This window comes from Mus caroli, unplaced genomic scaffold (genome assembly GCF_978045245.1).
Source record: "Mus caroli unplaced genomic scaffold, Mus_caroli_1 scaffold_3, whole genome shotgun sequence".
In the NCBI taxonomy this organism is placed as follows: Eukaryota; Metazoa; Chordata; class Mammalia; order Rodentia; family Muridae; genus Mus; species Mus caroli.
The window spans coordinates 63521618-63532697 of NW_028227258.1; the positions used below are offsets into that span (position 1 = coordinate 63521618).

At 45.7% G+C, this 11080-nt stretch overlaps 1 protein-coding gene across 3 annotated transcripts in view; it reads left to right on the plus strand.

Annotated features, from left to right (window-relative positions):
• The window catches only part of Chd1l (chromodomain helicase DNA binding protein 1 like), a 50575-nt gene extending 42312 nt beyond the window's left edge, over positions 1–8263 (plus strand). For 2 of the 3 annotated variants that reach the window (XM_085835638.1, XM_085835637.1), the window contains exons 20-24: positions 2104–2174; positions 5428–5542; positions 5937–6004; positions 6312–6420; positions 7922–8263. In XM_085835638.1, the coding sequence (XP_085691764.1) occupies positions 2104–2174; positions 5428–5542; positions 5937–6004; positions 6312–6420; positions 7922–8055 (497 nt within the window). In that variant the 3' untranslated portion in view covers positions 8056–8263. The remainder of the gene's footprint in view (positions 1–2103; positions 2175–5427; positions 5543–5936; positions 6005–6311; positions 6421–7921) is intronic. The other variant, XM_085835639.1, reaches the window with a different exon arrangement.
• Positions 8264–11080: the final 2817 nt, after the last annotated feature.

The window sequence follows — 11080 nt, forward strand, 5'->3', positions numbered from 1 at the left end:
GTCTGACACTGTCTCCACCTTCCCTGGGGCTGTAATAAGGATAGGAGATACACGTGCTCGAAGACCAGATCCCTGCTCACCATCCTGACTATGTCCCTAGAAGAACATCAGACCTAGTAGAGAGAAATCGGCCACACTTTTAAACTGTTCACGACAGCTCAGGCTCGGTGCTGTGGGGATGGAGGGCTATCACACTCCCTGAAGGCAGAAGTGAGGGTGTGTCAGGACTGGGGGCCTTGATGGGCAGTGTCAGCCTTTGGTACCAGAGCCGGGAAAAGGCACCTGCTTTGATGTGCAGCAGTTGCAGTGTGGAGGCAAGGATGAAGGCTTCCTTGTTCTTTCCTGAGGTGACTGCGGTGGCAGTAAGAGCCCTGGTAGGAGGAACACCTGCCAGAGTTTGCTAGAGATTGCGTTTATCATGCTTCTGCCCTGTCTGGAGGGGTAAACAGTCGGAGTGAATACTGGCTCTAGTGGCAGATTGTTGAGAGAAGTCATTGCAGATGTGGATTCTGACCTGCCATCTAGAAAACCAGAGAGAGAGGAACTCGAGGTGTGGATGGAGGAGACCCTGTGTAAAGTCCTGAATTATAGTCATGAGAGAGAAATGAGATCACAGATAACAGAGCCTGGGAAATGTAGCCACCTAGTCACTGAGGCAGGAAGAGGAAAGGGATTGTTAGAGAAAAGAGGGACCTTGCGACTGTAGCGTTTGGAGGTAAGGTTGAGTAGCCCTCATCCAAAATGCTTGGGACCACAAATGTTTCAAATTGCAGATTTAAAAAGAAAAATCAGAATATTTGTGTGTACAGTATGAGTCTGTGGTGTTGGGATCCAAGTCTAAGTACAAAATTTACATATGTTTCATATCTAATAAGCAACGTGAAGGTAATTTCGCACAGCAGTATTTTTAATGTACCCGCCACAGGCAGTCAAGTGGGCTACTTCCTATTCTGATGCCATGTGAGAATCTGAATTCAAAACTCCGTATTGGCACACATTGAATTTGGATTTCTAGATTAGAAATACCTGCTTTGCACAATTAAAGAGAGGGTGATGAAGGCAAAGAGACAGAAGTGGAATCGGAATGGCCGCTGGATTTCGCCCTGTTGGTGGCCGTACTTCCTTGGAACACTGGGAGGAGTTTGGAGTCTGAAATGTGCTACACAGACTTAAAGAGTAGTGGTCAGTGTAACTAGAGAGGAGCCGTGCATCGTTTCTGAGGAGGGATTAAAGTGGGCAGCAGAGCAGAGGAGCTCCGCTGCAGTGACCAGAGAAGGCTGAGTGCGCTGCCTTGGGTCTGAGAAGATGAGGAGAGTCCGCATTGCCGGAGAGAGGTGACGGGAGCATTTCTATCGCTGTCTCATTCTTTTGTATCTTCCCCAGACTTAGCATCCCCAGTACCCGATGAAGGAGGATCTAGGCAGGGACAGCCCCAGGCAGCCCAGGGTAGAGCCACTATCCAAGGGGGAGGGACGCTTAGCCACATCATACCATTCACAGGTGCTTATCTGGGAAATCTGCTCGGAAGAATGACTTAAAAGAGCAGGGTTTTTTGTTGGTTATTTATCATTTTTGTTTGAACAGAAAATCCACACTAGGTTTGTAAAGCTGAGATCTAATTGGCCCATTTGCCTGGAATATCTGCTTGATTTAATTTGGAGAGAGGGAAATGAACAGGTGGGACGGTAGAGTGTAGTGTGGGGGTGATTTAAGACAGACAGGGACTCAGGCACCCTCATCCTTCCTCTCTGAATCACTGTGGTGGCCACAGGGGCACCAGGCTGGTAATGTGTGAGGACCAGAGTTTGGAGGGAAACAGCTGGCTACCTGCTGAAGATGATGACAAGTCGGGGGAAAGGCTGTAAAGAATTCAGAGGGAGGTGAAGTGCCACACCTAATCGGAGCAAGCCATGCTGGCCCATGCCTATAGTCCTAGAACCCTGGAAGTCAAGGCAGGAGGATTGCTGTAAGTTCAAGGATAGCCTGAGCTACAGAGGGAGATCATATTTCAGAAAGCAAGAAAATAACAAGAAATGTGATTGGAGTTAGAAAATGAACTCTTCAGGAACTTAATGTTCTTTTTACTCTCTCTTAAAACCTCAGACCTGAGTTTGGGCGATGTCCTTCTATTTCCTATCGACGATAAAGAGTCACGAGACAAGGGGCAAGATCTGGTAAGTAGAAAGCCTGTCACATGCCAGGACTAAAGCTTGGCTAGTGACAGCTCCTCTTGACACCTCTGCTGTCCAGCCTGTGCATGCTCACTGCCCAGCCTCTGCAGGAGCACAGTAGCTTGTTAGGTCTGCACATCTATGCCACCTACTGGGTGGCTTCAGCCTTAGAAACATATTGCGAGTGTGGCTGGAGACAATGTGACCACATGGGGTAGCAGTCTGTTCTGTTTTTATTCACTTTACACCTGGATCACAGCCCCCCCTTCTCGCACTCTCACCCTTACAATTCCCTTCCTGCATTGCCCCCTCCCGAAGGGGAACACCCCTTGGTACCACCTCTCCCTGGGACATCTAGTCCTAGCAGGACTGGGCACATCCTCTTCCACTGAGGCTCAACCATGCAGTCCAGGAAGGGGAAGGGCATCCAGTGACAGAGAACAGAGACCGAGACAGCCTGGTTCCACTTGTTAGGGGTCTCACATGAAGATCAAGCTGCACATTTGCTACAAATGTGTAGGGGTCTAGGTCTAGCCCCTGCTGCTCCCTAGTTGGTGGCCCTGTCTCTGAACTCCCATGGGCCCACAGTTGACTCTGTAGGAGGTCTTCTTGTGGTGTCCTTGACCCCTCTGGTTTGCTCAATTCTATCCCTACTCTTCCACAAGACTTCCTGAACTCTGCCTGATGTTTGTCTGTGGGTCTTTGCAACTGCCTCCATCTGCTGCTGGGTAAAGCCTCTCAGGAGACAGTTATGCTAGGCTCCTGTCTCCAAGCATACAAGATGTGCAAGGATAAAGATGGAGCAGAGACTTTGGGAACAGCCAACCAATGACTGTCCCAACTTGAGTCCCATCCCATGCGAGAGACACTACTAATGCTCCTCTGCTATGCTTGCAGACAGCAGCCTAGGGGCCAATAGCATTCCATGACCGCTACCTTCTCACCGTGCCCTCCCAGGCTAGCTTCTATGTGTGCACGTATTTGATGCCTTTCTGCATGTTCTGATTTCCGTGTGTGTGTGTGTGTGTGTGTGTGTGTGTGTGTGCACGCAAGGATACATGTGTGCACGTGGAAGCCAGATACCAGCCTCACTTGTCAGTTTTCAGGCCACCCACTTTGTTGTTGTGAGATTGGATCTCTATCCTGGAGCTTATGGCAAGCCCTGGGATCCGCCTGTCTCCAGCTCCCCAGCTTGGGATTACAAGCGCCCTACTTATTATGTGGGTTCAGGGGATGAACTCAGGAGGCAAGCACTCTACTGCCCAAGCCAGTTTCCCTCGCCTTTCAAGTTTTCCCCCAGCCTCCTAAAAGTACATACATGAGCTTGAATTAAGATTCAACCTTATTTAATTTATCTCATAAAGACTTTGTCCATATGTAGTCACAGTTTAGGTCCCAAGGGCTTGGATCCCCAACATAGCAACTGGGGAAGTGACTCGATCCATGCATAACAGGCAGGTGGGCCTGGCCACTGCACATCTTTTTCTGTGCCTCAGGGCTCCCTCCCATTACAGTCCCTGGAACAGCTCCTTGCTCCTTCCCTGGCCCAAACATCAGGCCCTTCATTCATATATGGGGATCCTTATTTTCTCTGAATCATTTGTGTAAATTTATTACATTTTTATTTATTTTGTGCCTTGTGTGTGTATGTGTACTTGCCTGTGCACATGCCTGTTGGTCTTGAGGACAACTTGCATTTGTCCATTCTCTTTCCACCAGGAGGGTCTTTGGGATCACGCTCGGGCCATAGGCTTCGCAGCCAGCCCTTTCTGTTCTTTTTATCGTTAGTACTCCACAGAGTGTTGGCTCATAAAATATGCCCCAAAGCATTTCCTGAGTAGAATAAGAAAGTGTGATGTAAAATTCTCAGGCTTCCTCCCTTTTGTTTATACACAAATTCCTGTGAAGGATTATGCTTTCTAGCCGGCAGAAGACAGGAGGCAACCCACGCCTCCTCGGCTGTGCATCGCAAGTGTCTCCTCCTTGCTCGTCGGCTGGAGTATCTGTAGTGAGTTTTATCTTTTAGCACATCCACCTGACTCTGTCTGAGGGCCAAACCCATGAAGTTTGAGGCAGATCATGGCTGATTTAGAAAAAGAGGTAGAAACTGAGGCCAGGAGACACTCGCACTCGAAGACCTGCGTGGCTAACAGCAAGGTGTTTTCTTTCTCTTCACTCAGTCATTTCTACAGCACTGCATGAAGTGAGCAGAAAGGGGACCACAGTGTCTGCGAATAAGAAACAGAGTCCAGGGCTGGAGAGATGGCTTAGTGGTTAAGAGCACTGACTGCTTTTCCAGAGGTCCTGAGTTCAATCCCCACCAACCTTATGGGAGTCACAACCATCTGTAATGGGATCCGATGCCCTCTTCTGGTGTGTCTGAAGATAGCGACAGTGTACTCATAGGCATAAAATAAATAAATCTAGAAAAGAAAGAGAGAGAGAGAGAGAGAGAGAGAGAGAGAGAGAGAGAGAGAGAGAGAGAGAGAGGGAGGGAGGGAGGGAGGGAGGGAGGGAGGGAGGAAGAAGGAAGGAAGGAAGGAAGGAAGGAAGGAGGAAGGAAGGAAGGAAGGAAGGAGGAAAGAAAGAAAGAAAGAAAGAAAGAAAGAAAGAAAGAAAGAAAGAAAGAAAGAAAGAAAGAATCCACTGTCTCAGGCTGGTGGCTGTGAATGTATTGGTGGTCACGTGCTTGCCTAGCCCGGATTTTGTCTGACCCAGCACTGCATAAGGAAGGGTGCAGTGTACAGCCGCATATCTGGGTGGACTGCATTGGCCTCAGCAGTTTCTCCGGGGGTTCTCTGGGGCGGTGGGGTGGGGTGGGGGGTTTGGCACTGTCTTCACAGCGGTTGTTCAAGTGGAGATGGGATGACTCTTGTACTGGGGCTGTGGAGCTGACGGGCACCAGTTAGAGGGCTGAAATACAGAACTCTGACAGAATATCAGCCGAGATTCTACAGCTTCTCGTCCCTGGAGAGTAGTTAGGAAAGTCTGTGTTTTGGACTCTGGCTTGACCCTATCTTGAAACAAGAAAGAAAAGCCTACATAAGTTACCATGACATAAGAAGGGCCAGTCATGCCATACGTTTTAGGATGCTGCTGTCTAGGCCAGTCATGCCATACATTGTAGGATTCTGCTGTCCAGACAGCAGGCAGCATCCAGATGGGGTAGGGCTGAGCCTGGTCCTCCGTAACAGCCTGTGCTCCTTGGTGGCCGCTCACTTGCTGGTAGCATGACTGCCTTGCCTTACTCCTGCAGTTGGCCTTGGTTGTGGCTCAGCACCGTGATCGCACCAATGTCCTGTCTGGCATTAAGATGGCAGCCCTAGAAGAGGGCCTGAAGAAGATATTTTTAGCAGCAAAGAAAAAGAAAGGTAAGCCGTCCCTCTGTGCTAAGCTTGAGAGGAACTTCCGTCCAGACATATGCTGTGACTTTGGAAGGGAGGCACGAAATGTCAAGACTCCCCTTGATGTGCTTGGTAAAATCAAACCAGGGGTCGCACCCACGTCATTTTGTTCCTACATAGCCCTTCCCTTTGTGGGCTGTGTCTGTCCGCTGGGCATTGTTGTCATGGTTACAAAGCAGTCCTTCGCTTCCTCACCTGTCGGTCCAAGCCCAGTGTGTCTCAGTGTTTGTGGAATTCCTTGACTTTTGGGAGCATTTACCCATCAGTCAGAATCTGTGCCCATCCCATCCGTTTACTTCGAGAACCTGTGGGTTCTTGTGTTCAACAGAAAATCTTTCCCCGTCTTCCATGTCGATGTTAGGGCTGGTTCTTCTTCCCGGCCCCAGGCTCCCAGAAGGCTCCGCCACATGGCTGGTCACCTGTGCTCAGGTACCACATGTCTGTCTCCTCACGTCTTCCCAGCTAATCTTTCCACCTGGCTCTGTCTCAGAATTCTCTCTCCCGTGTCCTGTCCAAGCCATCGGCCACCAGATGTATTATTGGCAGGCGCCATATCCTCACAGACATCAGATACTCTCTCTACACTTCTGTTTCCTACACAGAATAGTTTTGACATTGTAATTGTATGCTTTGCATGAAACCATCAATAATTATTTTCTCCTGTATATATTTTGATTTTATCATGATATCTCTTCATAATTATCATATGATTATCATAATCTTTTCTTTTCAATAGCAAGCGTTCATCTTCCACGAATTGGACATGCTACAAAGGGTTTTAACTGGTATGGTACCGAAAGACTTATCCGGAAACATTTGGCTACACGAGGCATCCCAACTTACATGTATCCTTTTGTGGTCTGATTATACATATTTCAAAGAACGAGGAAAGTCGTGCTGCTTTTCCCAGTATTGCTATTTAATCCAAGGCTGTCTTCTGTCACGTCCTTCACTCTGTCCCTCTTCAATGAGACATAACTAAGAGACACTTTCTAGCTTTTATGATCCAGAGTACACACTCAACACCCAAGAAAATAAATACACCCAAGCATTTCTGGGTGCATAGAAACAGATTAAGACAAGGCTCAGCAACATGCTTGCTTCAGAGCTTGATGGCCTAAGCTCTGTCCCCAGCTGCATGGTAGAAGGAAGGAGAGAGCTGACTCCTGTAAGTTGTCTTCTGACCTCCACACATGCACCACACACACACACACACACACACATATACAAACACATACATAAATATATTTAATAAGTTGGGGTTTTTTTTCTCAGTAAAATAAGATATATGGAAGCTGGGTATGGTGGCATTTGTCTTTAATTCCAGCGCTCAGGAGGCAGAGATAGGCAGCTCTGAGTTTGGGGACAGCCAGTGGTACACAGAGAAAGTCTGTCTTGAAAAATAAATAAATTAATAATAATAATAATAATATAATACCAGGGGAGAGTCAATAGTACATTTGATAACATCTTGTCATTTCCCTCGAGGCCCTTCAGGTCTATAGTAGAGGCCTAATTCTAAGCACCTAATTAATTCTGTTCACTGAAGTTAACTTAAACAAGTCAGCTCTTTTGTTTTAGAGCCTTTCTGATATACTATTCTTTGTGTTTTGTTTTAATTACAGTGCTAGAATTGAACCCAGAGTCTTACACGTGCCAGGAAAGCACACTCCCACTGAGCTACACCACCACCCTTTCTGATGGACTCTTTTTTTTTTTTTTTTTCTCGAGACAGGGTTTCTCTGTATAGCCCTGGCTGTCCTGGAACTCAGTCTGTAGACCATGCTGGCCTCAAACTCAGAAATCCACCTGCCTCTGCCTCCCAAGTGCTGGGATTAAAGGCGTTCGCCATCACCGCCTGGCTCTGATGGACTCTTAAGAGGCATGTGAAATCCATTGTGAGCATTAAGTCTCCATCTACATTCACTACAACACAATTTTTTTTCTCAAGACCTGGCTCTGTAGGCCAGCATTTTAAAACTGTAAGCTGTGTCCAAAAAAAAAAAAAAAAAAAAAAAAAAAAATAGCTAGAAACAACAGGATTAACCTCTAGATTCTATATACAGAAAGTCTATCTTTTTACCTAGATCCTTACTGTGCATTCCCTGTGGTCCCTAAAGGATTTATGTCCCTATAAAGCCTTAATATAAAAGTCACATTTTATGTGCTTGTGCAGTGTCAGAAATTTACACCACATAACCATGACAGTCACGCGTTCTGACAATAGTAGAAGAGTTTCTGATCTGAAGAGAAGGCATGAAGCGTTTTGCAGTGATTATCCAAGCACCGGTAGTTTGGGTAAAGTTGAGTTACAGTGAGATGTGTTTTCCTTAACCATCTCTGCAGATACTACTTTCCCAGAAGTAAGGCCCGCCATTCACAGCCTGCATCCTCCACCTCAGCACCACTGGTTCCTTAGCAACCAGCCCAGCGTTGGGTCCAGTTTCCAGCAGCCAGTTAGATTCTTGCTCCCAGACTGACTGTTAGTTTTCAGGAAACAAGGCTATCTTTGGTCATACTCTCTGCTCTGGAATTTCTGGGCTAGTCTTTTCTGAATTCTAATTCTGTTCCTCTGGAAGTGTTAACTGTGATCCAGTACCTGTAATACAGGAACACACAATGTATATGGGGAAGCCCTTTGGCTTCAGATTGCCTACATTTGAATAATTATAAATTGCCTATTGTTAATGGTTATGTTGCTTTTTTTCTTACCCTCCACTAGAGTCTTGTACAGAATGCAGGACTGGCTGTGTGATTAGGGAGAGCTGAGGAAAGACAGGGCAGGGAGGCCTTGGGGGAAAGAAGCTACTTCAGCCAACTCATGCCTTCAAATTGAGCCCAGGGCAGAGGCTGGGCACAGGTTTTCCATGCATCCGCTCCAGTGGGGACCCCTGCCCGTCTTTATACTGCTCATGGGATCTTGCAGAAAGCTGATTGGCCTAGAGGCCTGCCAAGTGTGACTTTAGAAAACTCTGAGAATATCCTTTCCTCCACCTAGAAATCTAGTTTAGTTTCAGTATGTAGCTCCTAGCTGACATAGCATGACCTGTGAGCGGTACTGGAGAAGGCCTGGGACAGAGAACCGCTGGAAAAGGAAACCTTGGAGAGAAGGCCGTATAAGCTGTGGTTCATCACGTCTTGTATATGAAGCCTTGGCTTTCAACAGCTATCTTCAAGCTAAGAGTGGGTTCACATTAGGTGTCCATAAGTGGATGGGTGAAGAAAAGAAAGTGCAGTATATTACAGGAATACAACATTATTCAGCCATAGGGAAGAATGAAATTTTATCATTTTCAGCCAAGTGGAAGGGACTGGAGGTTTACTTAATAAAGTAAACAGTACACAAGAAGGTGAGTACATTATTCTCTGTCTGTCAGGGGCAGAAGCTACGGAATACCATCCTAAAAGTGGAATCATGATTACCGACATGAGGGGATATGCAGCTGAATCTGATCAGTGCACCCTATCTACATGTATGTAAACGGCACATGAGCTCCAGTTAGCATGCCAGCTAATGTGTGCTGCGGTAAAAAATAAATAGCTCTGTTAATCCCACAGATGTAAGGAGAAAGACCACCAACCCAAATTATGTCCAAATCAGGTCAAGCTTTATTTGTGTCCGTGGGAGCTAGCTGGCAGCTGTCTTTCCCTAGGGTGGGGCTCAAGAGATCAACGCTGGGTGGCTCAATCCTAAGCCACCTTTGTAGGGCAAAACTTCAGGGTCAGGGGTTTTGCATGCAAGCGCCTTCTGGGAACATATAACCCCAGGGAGTGGATTTACAGATAAACTGCCAGGTCAAAGTCGGAATCAGAAACTTAAGTTTTATAGTAAAGAGAAACCTAACTGAGCTAGTGTATCCAAATGTCTCCTGATTACAAAATGGAGATAGGCTGGTTCCTCATATGCCTTATAGGTATCTATTAGCATATTGGTCTATCTGTAAGTTCCCTAGGAACCAAGGACTTTGAGAAAGATCATTCCTTACTCCTTTTCCACATCATATGAAACAATTTGGGGCACACAAGTGCTAGTTGAAATGCAAACTTTATATGCCCCAGTACAGGGGAACACCAGGGCCAAAAAAATGGGAATGGGTGGGTAGGGAAGTAGGGGGGAGGGTATGGAGGACTTTTGGAATAGCATTGGAAATGTAATTGAGGAAAAGGTGTAATAAAAAAAAAAAAGAAAATCATAAAGGAATACAACTGTAATGTTAACAGAATAAGTATTTATTTTTCTTCTCTTATAATATCTGTGAATTAAACATATTTAAATACAAAAAAAAAAGGAAATGGTATGGAAATGACTAGCCCCTAATTTGAGAAAAGCCTTAGGCCTCTGCCATCACTAATAAACTGGAAATGGATTACATACTTAAGAATAAAATCTGAAAATAGAGAAACTTGATCCCTTGACTAGCAATCGCCACTTAAAACTTCTCCCTGTATTTCATTAACATATCAATGTCATTAAGTACAGATTCATAATCATGCTAAGAATAGATGGCCAGACAACCCAGTAGAAGTCACACCAGGTAATAGTGCTAGTTACAAGGTAGAGCTTAGCTGAAATCTCATTCCAGGAAGAAATGGTGGTTAAAGTGAAGGACATTCACCAGCCAGAAAGTGAGCTGCCATCGCTTTATTTCTAAAGGTCTATACTCACAAGTTGTCTTTTTCATTAAAACTTTAATTACAAAATTAAAAGAATTTAATTTCTCATTTTCTTTCCAGTAATACCTCAATATATGTGTTTCTATATTTAGTTTTCATTTCACACACACAAAGACATACATACATATTCATAGACACACACTCCCACATGGATGCCTGCACACACTCTAGCACACACATGCATAAACACGTTGACCTGCACCCACACACGTACACTCTTACACACACATGCACCCACACATGTGCACTCTTACACATGTGCACCCACACACGTGCACTCTTACACACACGTTCACCCGCACACATGTACTCTTACACGTGCACCCATACATGTGCACTCTTACACGTGCACCCACACACGTACACTCTTACACACACATGCACTCTTACACACACGTGCACCCACACACGTGCACTCTTACACACACACATGCACTCTTACACACATGTGCACTCACGCACTCCTCATGCATGAAGGTTTTACTTTTGCTTCCCCGACAGGATACCAGTGACTTCTGAGTCACGAAATCCAGAGAGTGTTAATTTTTGAGTTTCACCATGACCTCCCAGCAGAGTTCATTTCTGTGACTATTTCTTAACCTGTTGAACCACTCCTGTTTTAGCTTCTATGATAAGATACTTTTCTGTGACAAAATAGTCTCAGTTTTTTACCATGCTTACTTTTTTTTTTTTAAATGTCACACTTTTTCCTCCAGTATATTAGCTTCCAGGAGATCCTGTGATCAAATGTCACAGGTTAGATGGTTTAAACAACGGTCAGTCACAAGTCCAAGATCAAGGTATTGTCAGATTTGGCTACTGAGTGACATT